The 18,460-nt window shown below is 42.7% G+C and overlaps 1 protein-coding gene across 4 annotated transcripts in view; it reads right to left on the reverse strand.

Annotated features, from left to right (window-relative positions):
- Window positions 1–18,460, reverse strand: part of LARGE1 (LARGE xylosyl- and glucuronyltransferase 1) — a 602,000-nt gene that overhangs the window by 125,771 nt on the left and 457,769 nt on the right. For all 4 annotated transcript variants that reach the window (XM_078147082.1, XM_078147080.1, XM_020982455.2 and 1 more), the window contains one exon: window positions 12,708–12,812. In XM_078147082.1, the coding sequence (XP_078003208.1) occupies window positions 12,708–12,812 (105 nt within the window). The remainder of the gene's footprint in view (window positions 1–12,707; window positions 12,813–18,460) is intronic.

The raw sequence follows: 18,460 nt of genomic DNA on the forward strand, positions 1-18,460 counted from the left end.
TCTCTTCTCTCACAATACTTCCTAGTCCTCAAACCATCCTAAAATGTAATTGGAAAATATCTAACAAAATAAATAAAAATACCACAGAACACAGATAATATCAATATTTGGTGTTCTAAATCCATATACTGCTGAAAAAGAACTTTATGTATGACTTAGTTGTCCCCATTCCTACATGAGTTTGATACCACATCAAAAAAAGGATTCAAGCCCTGGATTTCTAATCCTATGGACAGAAGTCATAAACAACCCTGTAAGTCACACACTAGGTAAGAAAAGGTGACAGGATCCACTACTCTTATGAGGTATCATGGCAAACACAAATCCAGGATCTGGTCCCACGTCATTGCTCTCAGTTGAAGTTCCTGAAATCAGTTTAGAGCTCACTAGAACTAGTGGATTTCTAGGGCAGCATTTTATATATTTCTTATAAGTATAAGATGGACCTTTGGAGGTCCATCTATGGCTGGACTTACTCAGAGGTGACTGGCAAATCACTCAACTCTCTGGTCTTATAAAATAAAGGGGTCAGACTAGAAGCCCTCTAAGATCCCTTTCATCATTAAATCCTGTGATCCTATGAGTGACGTATCTTCTTCCTCCCCTATTCCTAAAATGCCTATGTTCCTCTCATGTTCTAACCCAACGATAGATACCTTGTGGTTATGTCCACCCTCCTTTCTCAGCAGCATTTGTATTAATGCCTGGAATGGGGAGGGGAAAGGAGGGACGGCCCTCAGGTTCCCCTATTTACCATTGTTAATTAGAGCCAATTGACAACCTGGTTTCTAAGGATCATAGGATAGTCCTGTGTAAAGCACACATTCCTTCACACAGACTTCTTGAAGATCAGGAGATGGTCCCCCAAAAGAATATTTATTCAAGACAAATGCTGACTAGTTAATTATCATTGTTTTCCACCTGGCTTTGGTTTGTATTCCTCCCCTCCAGCCTCCCTTTTCTTTTTCATTTCAAAGCTAAGAACAGTGACTGAGGGAACGGTGGTCATAGCTTCTGGTCATTTTTTTCCTGGTCTAATACCAGCTATAGCCCAGGGGAGGAGGGGCAAAACAATGGTTGGTTGAGCGGGTACTGATAAATGGTCTGGCCATTGTCTCTGGCAGGCTTCCTGGCTGAATGCTCTACGACTAGTCGGCCACATTTGATTTTGTGGTGCCTGTGGCAACAAGCCCCTAATGCTTTCTTGTTGGGGCCAGGCTCCCTTAGCTTCCTCTCAGTAAATGAGTCTGTTCCATTTTTACATGTTTCCAAATGGATTATGGCTTCCAAGGCCTGAGGCACCTTAACCTTTGCATAAGAGACACTGTCCATATCTAAAAAGCTAAGGCAGTCTCCTATTTGATGTTGACTTCAAAACATTCTCCTTTTCCTCCTCCTCCTCCCTCTTTCTTCCCTTCTCCATGGCATCTCTTCCTCCTCTATACCCCTCCTCCTGCCTTCTTCCTTCTCTTCCCTTCCTCTTCCTCTTTCTCCTTTACTCCCCTCCTTCTCTATCCCCTGCCCTGCTTCTTCTTCCCTCCTCCTTCTCCCCCTCTCCTCCTCCTCCCTGTACCTCTTCACTTCCTTCTCTTTCTCCTCCTCTATTCCCCTCCTCTTCTTCCTCTCCCTTTTATCCTCATCTTTCTCCTCCTCCTCCCCTGATTTTTCTTCCCTCCTTCTTCTCCTCCCTTCCTCTACCTCTTCTCCTCTCCTCTTCTATTCCCCTTCTCTTTCTCCTCCTCTAACCCTTCCCCTTCTTCCTCTTCCTCCTTTGAGGTCCTCCTGACTGCAGGTGCAGCTTTGCATCCACTGGGCCACCCAGCTACCTGAAGTTCCTAGTTCTGTATCTGTCTTTCCCATTCAACAAACACTTGTTCATTTCCTTCCCTGTTTAAATGTTTGAGACACATCAGTTAGTGGATAGAGTGCCAGCCTTGAAGCCAGGAAGACCTGGATTCAAGTCTGACCTCTGAAATACCTTGGTTGTGTAACCCTGGACAAACATCTTCACATCTCTATGATTTAGGGAACTCTTTAATACCCAGCTTTGCAGAGGAGGCACCAGGGAAATCATAGGCCAGTCCTGACCCTGATGCCAGGGCTAGAGTTAGCAAGCAATGCATGCCTGGCAGCAGACAGGAGGCAGCAGGATGGTGGGTCTGGCCCCAGCTGTTAGATATTAAATGCTGTCACCCAAAGGAGTCTAAAATCTCAGGACAGAAACTGGACTGTAAGATGGAAAGAGAAAGCTAGAGAGCTGAGGACGTCTGGCATGAAGAAGCCCAGAAAGACTGTGGGAGTGCCAGGCTAAGGAGTATGGATTTTATCCTAGCTTAGAGGCAATAGGTAGTCACTGAAGGCATTTGATTAATGGATAAATATTTATTAAGAGCCTACTGTTTGTCAGGCACAAAGTTAAGACTTGGGGATATGAAAAGAGGGAAAAGAGTCCCTGCCTTCAAGGAGCTTACAATTAAATATGGGAGACAACACGCAGACAAAAATGTACAAGCAAGCTATACACAGGATAGAAAGGAAATAATAGGGGCAGCTAGGTGGTGCAGTGGATAGAGCACCTGCCCTGGAGTCAGGAGGACCTGAGTTCAAATTTGGCCTCAGACACATAACACTTACTAGTTGTGTGACCCTGGGCAAGTCACTTAACTCTATTGCATGGCCAAAAAAAAAAAAGGAAACAATTAAGACAGGGAAGGAGCTAGAATTAATAGGGGTTGAGGAAGGCTTCCTGTAGAAGATGGGAGAATACTTGGTACTTAGAGGAAGTCAGGGAAACCAGGAAGTAGAAATGAAGAGGGAAAGCACTTCAGGTATGGGGAGGGGGGGCAGCCAAAGAAAACGTCCAGAGCTGAGAGATGGAGCATCTTGTTTGTGGAACAGCCATGAGGCCAACGTCACCGGATCAGAGTTCTTGTTGGGGAGTAAGGTATAAGAAGACTGGAAAAAAGGAGGGGGAAAGATGAAAATGGGTTTTGAATGCCAAGTGAAGAATTTTTATTAATCCTGGAGGTGATAAAGAGCCATCAGAGTTTATTGAGGGGGTCCAATTATTTGACATGATTGGACCTGTGTTTTAGGAAAATCACTTTAATGGCTGAGTGGAGAATGGACTGGAGCAGGGAGAGACTTGAGGCAGGAGAGACCCACCAGCAGCTATTACAATAATCCAGGAGAGAAGGATTTATTACAATCTCTCTAGGAGAGGAGGGGGTGTATTTAAGAGATGCTGCAAAGATGAAATCAATAGACTTTAACAACAGCTTAGATATGGGGGAGAGAGAGATAACGAGGAATCCAGGATGATCCCAAAGTTGTAAGAAGGACCAACAGGATGGTCATGCCTGTTTTAGTAAAAGGGAAAGGGGAGGGGTCCGGGGGGAAGATAATGAGTCCACTTTTGGACATGTTGACATCCAGTTTGAGATGGCTGAAAGACATTTGGAGAGGTAAGAATTGGAGGTCAGTGGAGGGGCTCGGGCCGGATAGCAGATTTGAAAATCATCACTACAGAGACAATAATTAGATACATGGAAACTGATGAGATCACCAAGTGAAGTCACATAAAGGAAGAGAAGAGAGCCTAGGACAGAACACCAATAGAGAGGTGATCTGGAAGAGGAGACTGAAGAGGAGCAGTCAGAGAGGTAGGAGGAAAACTGGGAGAGGGGTGTCCTGAAAATTTAGAGACAAGAGAGTAGCAAGGAGGAGAGGGTGATCAACAGAGCAAAGGCTGCAGAGAGGTCATGGAGAATGAGACCTGAGTAGTGGATTTGGCTGCTAAGAGATCTAAACAGGGAAAGACGGGGCCAGTACCACGCGTTAGGAAGAAGGATCAGAAGATCAGAGACAGAGGAAGTAGACTGAAGGAAGGCCGGTGAGCACAGGGGTCCCTCAGGGCAAGAAAAAGGCAGAGGTGTTTCCAGGAGACAATGAGGTGTTATCTGTCAGACTCCGGAATCTAAAGTGAAACGCATACTTTTTCCATCTGGTTATTTTAAGGAAGAAAGATATGGCTAAGAAACCATCTGAATTAGGAAATTTCTGCTGAGGAGTGAGTAAAAAGGGAAGGACAAATACCTCATGCCTTGTGTAAATCTTAGAGGGCATCTGAGAAATCTCAGAGACCACATAGTCCAAAGCAGATAAGAGGGGGTTCTTTTTTAAAGCTACCTTCTTAGGGCTTTTTCAGTGATACCAAGGAGAAATCGGGTGGGCCGAACACTCTGGAGCTGATGTTTCTACAAAATGTTTGATAAGGTCGCACGCCAAGTTTTATTAGATGGGCCAAGTAACAAGTCATGGTACAATAGTTAAAACAGCATGTTGGATTGGATAACTTGGCTCCAAGACAAGAAATTAAGAGTAGCAATAATTTTTCTTTTAAAGGCCCTTCTAAAGCCAGGAAAGGGATTTAAAGGGGCGAGAGGGGAGGGCTAGGATGAAAGGCCCACAAGGGTGAACTCTCTAGCTTATAAAATGAAGGGTTTTTCATGAACATCTTTGAAAGTTGAAAAGGCTCAGAGGCCCACTGGAAAAAAGAGCTGAATTTGTAGTCAGATTGTCATGGGTTTGAATTTGGCTTCTGTTACTATCAGTTGTCCCTGAACAATTATTTCTCCTTGTTAAGTCTCAATAATTTTACATATAAAATAAGGAGACAGAATTAGATTTTCTCTTGGGTACATTCTGGCTTGAAATCCAGTGATCCTGATTCAGTAGAAAAGAGGGTTGGATTTAGAATTGGAAGACCTGGGTTCAAATCATTCCTCTGTCATTTACTATTTGTGTGACCACAGGGAAATCACTTGACATATCTTGGCCTCAGTGTCCACATGAATAAAATAAAGGGGCTGGACAAGATGCCTTTGGAGATCCTTGTCATCATTAAATCCTATGATCTTCAAGTTACATGTCTTCCCCCTCCCCCACACCTAAAATGCCAGTCTTCCTCTCATGGTCTGACCCTGTGGTGTCAAATTCAGGTAGAAACAGGGGTTTCTAAACCCTACAGAAGGATCCCTGCTGCCACATTCTGGCATAAAAAACCCACATATTAACATTATCTATGTTCTATTGTATTTTTATTTATTTTGTTAAACGTTTCCCAGTTAGATTTTAACCTAGTTCAAGCTGGCAGCGTGTTTGATACCTCTGGTCTAATCCACTAATTGTGATAGAGGTCAGTGGTTTTCACTCTGAACATTCCCAACGAAAAGCAACATGGCACATTAAAAAGGACATCGAACTTGGATTTGAAATACCTGGCTTTAAGCCATGGCTGTGATATTTGCCAGCCCTTGGACCTTGGGCAAGTGACATCACTTTTCTGGACCTCAGTTTCTATATGGAGATAACAACTTACTTCATAGGGTTATAGTGAAGGTCAAACAAAATAATATATGTAAAATGAAAAGTATTTTGTGAATGGAGGAGATTAGGACAAGGTTAGGAATTAGATCAGGCAGAAAAGTGGTGCAGTAGATAGAGAGCCGGGCCTGGAGTCAGGAAGACTCGTCTTTATGAGTTCAAATCTGGCCTCAGACACATATTAGCTGTGGGACCCTGGACAAGTAACTTCACTCTGTTTGCCTTGCTTTCCTCTTCTGTAAAATGAGCTGGAGAAGGAAATGGCAAATCCCTCCAATATCTCTGCCAAGAAAACTCCAAATGGGCTCAGGAAGCATCCTACACCACTGAAAATGACTGAACAATAACAACAGGAACAATAAGATGGGTTAAGATCTGTGATTTCGTTAATAAAACCTCCAAGGAGGAAACTCCCTCCATCATTGCAGGTTGGCACCTCTTCAGCAACTAATAGTTTTAGAGTTGCTGAAAGCATTGAAAGGTTAAGCTACTGACCCAGGGAACACAGTCAGTGGATTTCAGAGGCAGAAATCAAACTGAAATTTTCCCAGCTCCAAGGCCATTCACTATGCCATACTGCCACAGGGTACTGGACCGGAAATTGGGAGAACCTGCAATCTTGTCTGATACTTACTAGTTATGTGAATTTGGGCATGCCCCTTCACTGCTCTGGGCCTCATCCATCAGGTGAGAAATGGCTGGGGGTGGTGGTGGTGGTGGTAGTGTTTAGACTTGATGATGTCCGAGTCTGCTTCTCCCTCTAAATACATTATTCTTGGATCTCACAGACAGACTCAGTGATCTACTAAAAAGTGCTCTGAATTTAGAATGGATTATATATTGGAATTATGTATTCATTAGAAATTCTGAATTTATGGCTTAGAATTTAAATGGGCATGGATGTGAATCCTAGTGATCTGTCAGAGATGCTATAGAAGTGACGTCTGTAGGGTAAATGACACCAAATTTGATTTGGTGAACACTCTATGGTAAACACCAACGTGCTGGTGGTATTGAGACAAAACCAAAACAACCTCTGCCTTCAATGAGCTTACAGTCTACTGGTAGGGATAAGAAACAGAATATGTGCAGAATGGACACTTACAAGATGAGTGACTCTGGGCAAGTCATTTATTCCTTGTTTGCCTTGGTTTCTTCGCCTGTAAAATGGGGACAATAACAGCACCTGCCTCCCAGGGTCGTGAGGATTAAATGAGGTAATTTTTGTAAAGCACTTAGCACAGTGCCAAGTGCTCCTCTATAGTAACACGATATAAGTGTTAGTTGTCGTTGCTGCTGCTGCTGTTGTCTTCATCACCATCATCATCATCATCATCACCATCACCACCATCATCATCATCATCATCATCATCACCATCATCATCATCATCATCACCATCACCACCATCATCATCATCATCATCATCACCATCATCATCATCATCATCACCATCACCATCATCATCATCACCATCACCATCATCATCATCACCATCACCATCATCATCACCATCATCAACAACCCCATCACCACCATCATCATCATCATCATCATCACCATCATCACCATCATCATCACCATCACCATCATCATCATCACCATCACCATCATCATCACCATCACCATCATCATCACCATCATCACACCCATCACCACCATCATCATCATCACCATCATCATCATCATCATCATCATCACCATCATCATCATCATCATCATCATCACCATCATCATCACCATCACCATCATCATCATCATGATCATCATCACCATCATCAACAACCCCATCACCACCACCATCATCATCATCATCATCACCATCATCATCATCACCATCATCATCACCATCACCATCATCATGATCATCACCATCATCAACAACCCCATCACCATCACCATCACCATCATCATCATCACCATCATCAACAACCCCATCACCACCATCATCATCATCACCATCATCATCATCATCATCATCATCATCACCATCATCATCACCATCACCATCATCATCATCATCATCATCACCATCATCACACCCATCACCATCACCATCACCATCATCATCATCATGATCATCACCATCATCAACAACGCCATCACCACCACCATCATCATCATCATCACATCATCATCATCATCATCACCATCATCACCATCATCATCATCATCATCATCATCATCACCATCATCATCATCATCATCATCATCATCACCATCACCATCATCAACAACCCCACCACCACCATCTTCATCATCATCATCATCATCATTACATGAAGCCAAATGAGGCAAAGGAGAAATGGAAAAAAAGTCTCCTCTGGGTTCAGGGGTGTGGAAACTGAGATCCCCTGAGCTGAGCCTTGAAGAAAGAGAAGATGGACTAGATTAGATGACCTCTAAAATATCTCCCTAGTATGGGACCTCTTAACCTTTTGTGTGTCCTGGATCCCTTTGGAAACATGGTAAAGCTTAGGACTCTGTCTCAGAATCATGGTTTTAAGTGGATAAAATATATTGGACTATAAGAGAAACCACTGTATTGATTTTTTTAAAGTTCATGGACTCCAGGTTGAAAAGCCCTGTTGCAGTCCAATCCACTTATATTAAAAATGAAGAAAATGGGGGGCCAAAGAGATTAAGTGACTTGCCTGAGGTCATAGAACTGAAATTGGAACCCAGATCTCCAGATTCCAAATTTTGGACTCTTCCCACTGTCCCCTGCTCCATCCCCAATGCCCATGAGTTGAAGATGGTAGATTGTAATGGGTCTGTCAGAATGGGAAAAAAAAAAGAGTAACATGTACTGCTAAATTTCCCTATCGATGGCCAGGCTAATCCAGGAAACTTTCCCCTGCTAAAAGTTTTTGTTTTGTTTGTTGTTGTTCAGTTGTGTCCAACTCTTCATGACCCTATTTGGGGTTTTCTTGGTAAAGAGACTGGAATGGTTTGCCATTTCCTTCTCCAGCTCAATTTTTAAAAATACAGATAATAAATTGAAGCATATGGGGTTAAGTGACTTGCCCAGGGTCACACAGCTAGTAAGTATCTGAGGCTAGATTTGAACTCATAAAGATGAGTCTTCTTGACTTCATGCCTGGCACTCTATTGTGCCACCTAGCTGCCCTCTGCTAAGAATAAACCTCTCATAATAATAATGCTAACAATAGCTGACAATTACGTAGCACTTACAATATGTCAGGCACTATGCTAAGTGCTTTACAAACATTACTTCATTTGATCCTCACAACAATATTGGGGGGGGTCGGTGCTATCATTACCCCCATTTTACAGATGAGGAAACTGAGGCTTACCCAGGATCACACAGCTAGTAAGTGTCTGAGGTCCCATTTGAACTCAGGTTTTCCTGACTCCAGAATCAGCGCTTTAACCATGGTACCACCTAGCCACCTTTGTCAGCTTCATTGCCAGGATAGGGGCATTCTGGCTAATTGTGCCCCAAGAATGCCTTAATTGGCAGCTGCATTGGCAGCTGTTCTTGACACAGCTCAGTGGTGTAGGCCAAGATGGCATTGAGTTGTGAATGGCCTGAGTGGGTTGGGGTTGGGGAGATGACCTTCCTCTCCATCTCCCAAGGAAAGCTAAGACTCAAAGCCTGGCAAATGGGAGATGAGCTGGGCCTCTCGATGGGGTCAAATAGCAGTGGCAAGGGGAGGCCATGTCATCTGTGAATACAAATACCATTTTCCATCAGGACTTTGCTATGCTCATCTTCCGGGACAGAGCATGGACACGCAAAACCCCAGGGCTGTCTGCTTTCGATTTCTGGCAGATAGAGAGGGGCAATGCAGTGAAGTAGATAGGACGGGATTCAGCACTGGAGGACCTGTGGGCTGATAGTGGCTCTGCTGTTTAGCCTGTGTGTTGTGTCCTTTGGTAAGCACCTTCTCCCTGGGTCTCAATCTTCCTTATCTGCTAAAAAAGGGACTGACTACATTGGGAGTTCTCAAACTGGGGTCCATGCATTTGTTCATTAGGAAAAAAATGAGAACTATTTTAGTATGGTTGATTTCCTTTGTAATCCTGTGTACTTTGTTTGATGCTTTTAATTCTGAGAAGTCTATAGGTTCTCCAATCTGAAGGTCCTTGTTGACATCTAAGGAATTCTGCTGGCAATCTTGTAGTTTGCTGGTTGTGTCTGGGGGACTCTTGTCAACCACATCACATTCTCTCATAACTGAATCTCATATTCCAACCAGATAACCTGGCCAGGATAGCAGAGAGAACATTGGATTTACAGATAAGACCAGAGTTCAAATTCTAGCTCTGCTGCTTAGGACCTGGATGACCTTAAACAAATCACTAAATATGGATCTCAGTTTCCTCTTCTGTAAAATGCTAAAGCCCAAGATCCTAAAATAATAGCAGCACACATAAATGTCATGCTTTATGGTTTCCAAAGCATCTGGCATACATTATTCCACTTGAGTCCCAGAATGACCCTGACAGGTAGACAATAATAATAATAATAATAATAACTGTTATTTACATAGCCCTTTGAAAGGCATCATGAAAGCCATTCCCCAATAGATAAGTAAAGGATATGAATACACAGTTTTCAACAGAATTGCAAACTATTAGGAGACATAGGAGAGATTGCTTCAAATCACCACTAATAAGATAATGCAAATCAAAAGAACCCCACATTTCACCTCACACCCAGTAAATTGGAAAGATGGAAAAAGATGGGTTGTGGAGGGGCGGGTGTACAAATAAATTGTTGATGGATGAATTGGTCATTTGGAATTATGTGATTCCAAGTACCAACCTTTGTCCCAGACATATCCATTGCCAAGGATATACTCTACAGATGTCAAAGATAAAATAAAAGGTACTGAATATAACAAATTATTTATATCAGCACTTTCAATGATGGCAAGAAGTGAAAGTCAATTAATGCCCACAGAATAGTGGCTATACAATCTGTGATAGAATATTATCAATCACAGCACATCCTCTCATGACTGAATCTCATATTCCACTAGAACACCATGCTCTGGGCAGCAGCGAGAGTACTGGATTTAGAGAGAAAGAGTCTCTCTCATAAGAAATGAGGAATATAATGAGTACCGAGATACACGGGAAGTCTTTATACATACAGATAAACACATATGTATCCCTTTATGGCTGCAAAATGTTTCACATACATTTTATTTCATTCATGTAGTAACTCTCTGAGATCAGTTCTGTAAGTATTATCTTCCCTACTTTTACTTGAGGAAATTGGGGTTTAATGGGAGTTAAGTGGCCTGCCCAAGGTCAGGCAAATAGTACAACAGTAGAAATAGCTCATGAGCCTGGGTCTTTGGACTCCACATCTGGCGTTCTTTCCATTATAACACAGTCACCTCTGTTGGCACCCTTCTCCAAGGAGCAGGTCATGTGGCTAGACCTTGGAGGTGACTAACTGAGGTGGTTTTGCAGAATATGAAGAGTAATTTCCACACTTTCCATGGGAATCTGCGGCCCAGGCTGTCTTATCTTGGGAAGCCTGGCCCCATTCTTTGCTCTAATAACAAATACCCTTCATCAAACCCAATCCCTTCTGAGGCAACATAAATCCCCTCATAATGACTGCTTGGTGTCAGCGGGTTATTCAAATGGACACATCACTTTAAAAAGAGCCTCTGCCATCTGCTCTGCCCATTTATTATCGATAGAGAGGAAAGTAGCTCAGGCACATTGGCACATAAAGAATACAGCAAGAGGTAATTTAGATGCAGGGGTGTGTGCCTATGTCTCCCACCTGGTACCTTCCTTGCATTTTCCTTCCACTGTGGGAGGGAAGGGTGTCTCATCAGATACAATAAATTGCCACTTAGACTGCATCCTTTTCCACCTCCAGGTGAACTGAATTGATGCCCCAATTGGTTTTTTTTTTTGGTTTTGTTTTAGTAGGACAGCTCTGACCCTGATGCTGTTGTCCTAGAGGCAAGGCAGTATATCTTTATCTGACATTTTCTGTTGCTATTTGCTGCAGAAGAAAGAAAATAAATGTTTCTTCCAGGGTTCATTCTAGGTTTCTCATCTCCCCCTAACAAAAGGTGGGTGCCTCCTGCTTTATGAAAACATAGTTCATTTCATGAAAAAACAAGCAAAAAATAACTAAGAGAATAAGTTTGCTTTACAAAAGGAATTACAGAAATTACTTTAAATGGAGATCATTCTCAATATGATTTGCATGGCATAGATGTAATTAGCATGGTATATTTCAGAAATAAAACATAGGCTCACAGAATCATAGATTTAGAGCTAGAAGGACTTTAGAGGCCATCAAATCAAATTTACCCATTTGACAGATTAGAAGACAGAGGTAGAAGGTTAAGCCACTTGCTCAGGGTCACAGAGTTCTTATGTGTTACAAGTGGTATATGGACTCAAGTCTCCCGGACTCCTAGTGTCTTGCCCTGTCTATTCTACCACGTGCCCACTCTAACCCACTCATTGAGGTAAGCTCAAGTATTTCTGGACAAAGGCATGAAGTACATATATTCACCTCAAAGGTGAGTCTGCCACTGGCTCTCTTTCTGACTCACACCATGTTGTAATCTCATCCACCAAAGAGGAGCACATGTACCATCTATGGTACCCTGAGACAAGCCCTTCCATTTCTTGGGTGAGTTCAGAATGCCTGCTAGATAGATGGATAGATCAATGGCTGAATAGGGGCTGATATTAGGACTCCAAAGTAGAGTCTGTCATCGTTCATTCACTTTGTTCTAATCCAACATGCATTTATTAAGCACCTACTATGTACAAGATGCTGGGTTAGTTACTAGTGATGTATAAAAATCACAGAATCATGATTGTAAAGCTAAATCTATGATATAATAATCCCATAAAGTCTATTCCGCTGTGTTTCAGCTTTTTTTTAATCTGTAAAATAAAGTGGTTGGTTTATCAGGGGTGGGGAACCTGAGGCCTCCAGGCCACATGTGACCCTCTAGGTCCTAAAGTGCCGCCCTTTGACTGAATCCAAACTTCACAGAATAAATCCCCTTAATAAAAGGATTGGTTCTGTAAAACTTGGACTCAGTCAAAAGGCTGGTAGATGGTCTATAATTCTCTTTTTGCCTCCAATTGTATAATCAATGACTCTATAAAGTCCCTTCCTCACCTGGGCTTCAGTTTTTTCAGGGGTAAAATGAGATAGTTGGAATGGACAGTTTTGAATGCCCAAGACAACTCCAAACTGAACAGCAGTGTCTGGCCTGCAGGATTTTGATATGAAGACATTCAAAACAAACTTTTAGGTCATACCTTTATGCTCGGTGAACACCTGGAGAACCTCATCACCTACCTGTGTTGTAGCCCCTCCCAAGGGCAGGCCACGGTCGGTGATTTTTCCACAGGTTTCCCAAGTACCAATCACTCTGGTTCTCCACCAAGCCCAAAACCTGTTGACCTGTAAAGTAAGTGCAATGGAAAAACATCAGGAGAGGGGAGACAAAGAAAATGATAGTAACAATAATAAACACATCAGATAGTAGCTGGTCTCAGCATCAGGTGGAGCAGTGGATAGAGTGCCTGACCTGGAGACGGGAGGAGCTGAGTTCAAACCTAGCCCCAGACACTTACTGCCTATGTGACCAGGGGCAAATTACTTAACTCTGCCTGTTTCTTCATCTTTAAAATGAGAAGGAAATGGCAGAGCACTCCAGTATCTTTACCCAGAAAACTCCAAATGGGATCACCCAAAGAGTTAGACGTGACTGTAGTGACTCAACAACAACAAAAATGAGGCCTACTGGCTGTGTGAGCCCAGATTGAGTACATCACTGCTGGAGCCTCAGTCCACTCTTTATAACTCTCAGCTGGGAAGAAGAGGTCACTCTGTGTAGCTCCTCCTTTGATGAAATCAGAGGTACAGGCCACACAACAGAAAGCAATGCTAGCTTAAGTTCATCAAGTGCTTTGAAATGACAAAGTACCCTACACACAGTATCTCATTTTCATAAACCATGAGATCTTAATGCATAACAATTATAGGGCCCATTTCTGGGGCAATTTGCAAATTTTTTGTTCTGCAACATCCCTGAGCGAGGGAGAGGAAGTATCTCATTGGCATTTAGAGACAAGGAATCTAAGGTTTATAGAAAGGAAGAGACTTGTCCACAGCCCAAGATGTGTTATTATACATCACAGAAAAAGCAATGGGATTGGAGTGGGACCATCTGACCGCAAATTCAGAGCTAGAAAGGATATTAAAGGCCCTAGTCAAACTCCTTAATTTTACAGATGAGGGAAATGAAGACCAGGGAGGTTTGGTCATAAAAGTGTGTCAGATGATAGATTCAAATCCACATTGACTTTGATTCCAGAGCCAGTATTAAAGCACGTGTGTGTGTATTTTTTCTCCTCTCCCTCTTTTTTGTGTGCCAGTATAATTCCCATTGTACCAGAATCAGAGGTTATTGTGTTGTTCAGTCATTTCCAGTTGTGTTTAACTTTTCATGACCCCATTTGGAGTTTTCTTGTCAGAGATGCTGGAGTGGTTTGCCAGTTTCTTTCTTCAGCTCATTTTAAAGATGAAGAAACTGAGGCAAACAGGGTAAAGTGACTTTTTCAGGGTCACACAAGTAAGAAGTGCCTGAGGCCAGATTTGAACTCAGGAAGAAGTCTTTCTCTATCCATGGTACCAACTAGCTGCTTCTGGCCAGAGGACCAGGATTCAAATCTCATTTCTGCTACTTACTATCTAGGGGCAAGTCACTTTACTCTCAGAGCCTCAGTTTCCTCATCTATAAAAAAGTGAAATAGATGATTTACCTCTAAGGCCTTTTCTAATCCCCAATTCATGAGGTTAAGCTTTCAAATCCTTCTCTGACAACAAGTCAGCATCCTTTCTTTTATGCCCCATCAGCCTCAAATACATATTTATTCTTCTACAACCTAAGTTCCTCAGGAACCATGAGGTTTCCATCAGTGCCCATTTATTCATTCAATAATTATTTAATACTAACTATATGTGAGGCACTATGCTAGGTGATTGACATGTAAAGGCAAAAAAGAAATAGCAACAGCCCTAAAGAAGGTGGCACTCAAATTGGGGAGAAATAAGAGGAACAGAAACAAGTAAATGTAATGTGATTATAGAGTAATCTGGGTGGGAGGAGAGAGCACCTATTGAGATCATCAGGACAATGCTTGTATGGGAAGTGACCTGGGGGTGGAGGATGGGGCAAGGTTTTGGAGGAAGCTCAGCCTTCCCAGAGGTAGAGGTGAGGTGGGATGTACTCCAGGCATGGGAGACAGCCTGTACAAAAGCAGGGATGGGAGATAGAATGTCACGAATGGACACCAGTAAGCTGGACTAAAATATAGAGTATATGATGGAAAACTGTGAAATAGTCAGGAAAGGTAAGTTGAAGCCCTACTATGAGTGGCTGATGATGAACAGGAATTTGTATTTTATCACAAAGGCAATGGGGAGCCACTAGAAATTCTTAAATGACTGACATAGCCCTGCGCTTCTAAAATATGAAGTTGTCACATGGTTGAGGGAAAGATTGGAGAGAGACTAGCCATAATTCTGGAAGACCAATTAGGAAGATGTTGCAATGGTCCATGCAATAAGTGGCGGGGACCTTAACTGGGATTATGTCTGTGCAGATGGAGAGAAGGGGGCAGATGTGTGAGATGCTGTAGAGGGAGAGTTAAAACGTCACTAGTTAGATATGGGGACAGAATGAGGGTCAGGTGAAAACTTGAAGATGACTCTAAGGCTATAAACTTAGGTGACCATAAGGATGGTGCAACTCATGAGATGAATAAGAGAATTCTGGGAATAGGGAAGATTAGGAAGCACAGGAAAGGGGCTGGGAGCAATCTGGAATCCTTAACCCAATGAATGTAAAGTGGAGCAGTGCCATCCTCCTACCTTCATCCTGGAATACTAGGCCATGTGATATAGCATCTCTTCAGCCCAATGACAGCTCAGGGAAATGATGGTGTATGAGGTTGGTGTAATTTATTTGATCAATTTACTGTGCCTGGAGCTAAATCATCATCCCAGCACAAATGCATAAATTAGAGGCACAGAAAGAAAATACTCAATCCACTGTATCATTTTATCTGATCACTTCCATAAGCTCTCTCTCCCTCTCCTCCCTCCACTCTCTGTATCTCTCCCTCTCCTTCCTTCCTTCCTTTTCCCTTTCCCTTCTCTCCTCTCTCCTTCTCCTTCCTTGCCTTCCTTACTATCTCTCTCTCTTTCTCAAACTCAAACACCCCCCCCAACCCACCCCAACCCAGTGATAGCCTGAACCAACCAAATGGGTGACCGAGAATTTCTAGATGGAATGGATTGACAAAGACTTCAAGTACAAAAGGCTAAGTTGTCTTTCCTAGGAAAGTTATGACCAGCTCTAGAGAGACAAACTTGGTAGGTTCAGTTGACGTATCTCATATAAATGTAGGATCGAGATTTAGAGCTAGAAGAGACCTTAGAGAACATCTTCCCTATTGTGCAGATAAGGAAACTGAGGCATAGAGAAGTTTAAGTGATTTACCCAGGCTCAATCAACTTGTAAATATCTGATGTATGACTTGAATCTAGATTCTTCAGACTCCAAGTCCATTGCCTTAGCGAGCATACTAGATGAGATTCAAACACTATTTCAGAGAGACCTGGGAAGACTTGTATGAATTAAAACAGAGTGAAGAGAGAAGAATGAGAACAGTTTATACTGTGACATCAATAGTTTAAAAACAAACAATTCTAACAAGCACAGAATGGGAAAGACATTCCATGAAAACAGTTCATGTGAAAAAAAGAATCTGGAGGTTTTGATGAACCACCAAAAAACCATGAGCTAACCAACGGTCAACAGTGTGTTGTGGTGAGTGGCCACCGTGCCCTTAAACTAAATAATAAGAAGCAGGGTTTCCTGTATTGAGCAGGGAGGTAGTCCCAATATCCTCTGCCATGGTCAGAATATTTCTGGAATCTAAAAAGAATACAAGTTCCTTTATATCTTAGAATGAACCAATCAATAGGCATTTGTTAAATGCCTGCTATATGACAGGGAAGACAAAGAGAAAGACAACACAAGCCCTGTCCTCAAGGAGCTTCCATTTCATCAGGGGAGATAATATCAACAAACATTCAAGTGTCTCCAATGTCTCAGGAACTATGCTTAGTGCTGGGGATACAAAGTCAGAAGGTCCATGAGCACCTGGCCTCAAGGAGCTCACATACTATGTATGGTGCATGGGGCAGGGGGAGCATCAAGTATCTAGCAGTCAATCAACAAAACAAAAAACACTTCCTGCCCTCAATGAGCTTACATTCTATGGCACAGATGGTGGGGGAGGGGAGAAACCAAAATGTACACATATAGGCATATACAGACTATATAGCTGTTCTTAGAGACAGCAGGCTAATGCAATAACAGTTCCTGGCACATAGTAGGCACTTAAGAAATGTTTATTGACTGTAGTACCTTGAGGGTCACAAAGCACTTGCAAAGTGAATAGATAGCTGAAGCAAAACAATTTTCACCTTCCAGAAAATGGAAGAGGAGCACAGAGAGGTTAGGAAACTTTCCAAGGGTCACACAGACACAAGGTCAGGGAGATGATGTGCATTCAGGTCATTTCCAGCCCCCAGTATTCCACGTTCTTTCTTTTTTTAGCATCTTGCCTCTCCTTGTCCTAACACCTATTATGTAAAGGGATCCTGTGACTACAGTATCGTTAAGAGTCAGACACCTGGAGGAATCCTTTCCAGGAGATGCACACGGGCTGCCACAATGAGCAGCTAGTTCAGTATTCTCTCCTGGCTGTCTCGCCTTCTTCAGAGTTACAGTAATAAAGTACCATGACTAACAAAAAAGGCTTTATCATTGTTTTCTGCGCAGGGCCCCAAGTTATGATTAAGCGCATGTCTCTCCTCTCTTTGTTACTCCAGGCACAAGTTAACTTATGAAAATGAAGCTGTCATCTTGGCTTATTCATATATCATCGCTAACAGCCAGATGAGGGAAAGTGAGCTGGCCCTAGCCTTCAACTTGCCATCTACAGGTGCTTACAAGGAGGAGAAAAAGTAAAGGATAGCACTCTCCCCTCCCCACCTCCCACCCCAACTGTGGGAGCCAGCCAGGATTCTTGCTGCTTTGTAAGGGGAATGTTTACTGAATGTTTACTATGACCATATCATGATATACATCTTACCCTTTCATCTCACAGTATAAAGAACTGAGGTCCAAAGAGGTGACCTAATGCCCCAAATCACAGTGGTAGTAGGGAAGGGAAGCATGATGGAAATCTAGGTCCATGGGCTCAAAATCAAAGTCATTCCTTGTGGCTGGGGTGAAAGGGGATAGTATCCGGAAATGAAAATTGGGGCCACATAATAGGGGAAGGAACAAGCATTTATTAATCATCTACTGTGTGCTGTGGAAAGCACTTTACAAATATTATCTCATTTGATCCTCTCAACAATCCTGGGAGGGAAGTGATATTATCCCCAACTGACACTTGAGGAAACTCAGGCAGAGGGAGGTTAAATGGCTCTCCTAGAGTCACACAGCTAGGAAATGTCTAAGGGTGGATTTGAAGGAAGCTTGCCTCTCTCTAGGCCCAGTGCTTTTTCTTTTCACTTTCCACCTAGCTGTCATGGAATATCTTGAATTAGGAGTTTGGCATTGGGGCTCCATGAACAGTCATCAAGAAAGGCTGAGGTTTTCTTTTCTTTTTTTTTTTGGAAATGCAATTTGTCCATGACTTTCCAAGGTTGAGTTGTCAGTGGGCCATCACAGTGGTGATACTCAGGAGGAAGGTGACTGTGAAGTCAGCATAGGCATGCTAGGACAGGGTCAGGTATGGACATACAGATTATGAGTCAGAGTGACCTGGGCACTGCTTCTTCTTCTGAATGTGTAGCTGCTGAAAGCCTAGGGAATCCTGCTGGGGAATCAAAGATTTAGATCTGGAAGGAGCCTGCTAGACAAACCTCAGCAGCTTCCATATGGTCAGGAAAATCTTCCTCTCTGAAGGAAGCCTTCCTAATTTGAGATTTCCATGTGGATTTTGACATGGCAAATCCATTTT

This window comes from Phascolarctos cinereus, unplaced genomic scaffold (assembly GCF_003287225.1).
Source record: "Phascolarctos cinereus isolate Bilbo 61053 unplaced genomic scaffold, phaCin_HiC Scaffold_1;HRSCAF=81, whole genome shotgun sequence".
Lineage (NCBI taxonomy): Eukaryota > Metazoa > Chordata > Mammalia > Diprotodontia > Phascolarctidae > Phascolarctos > Phascolarctos cinereus.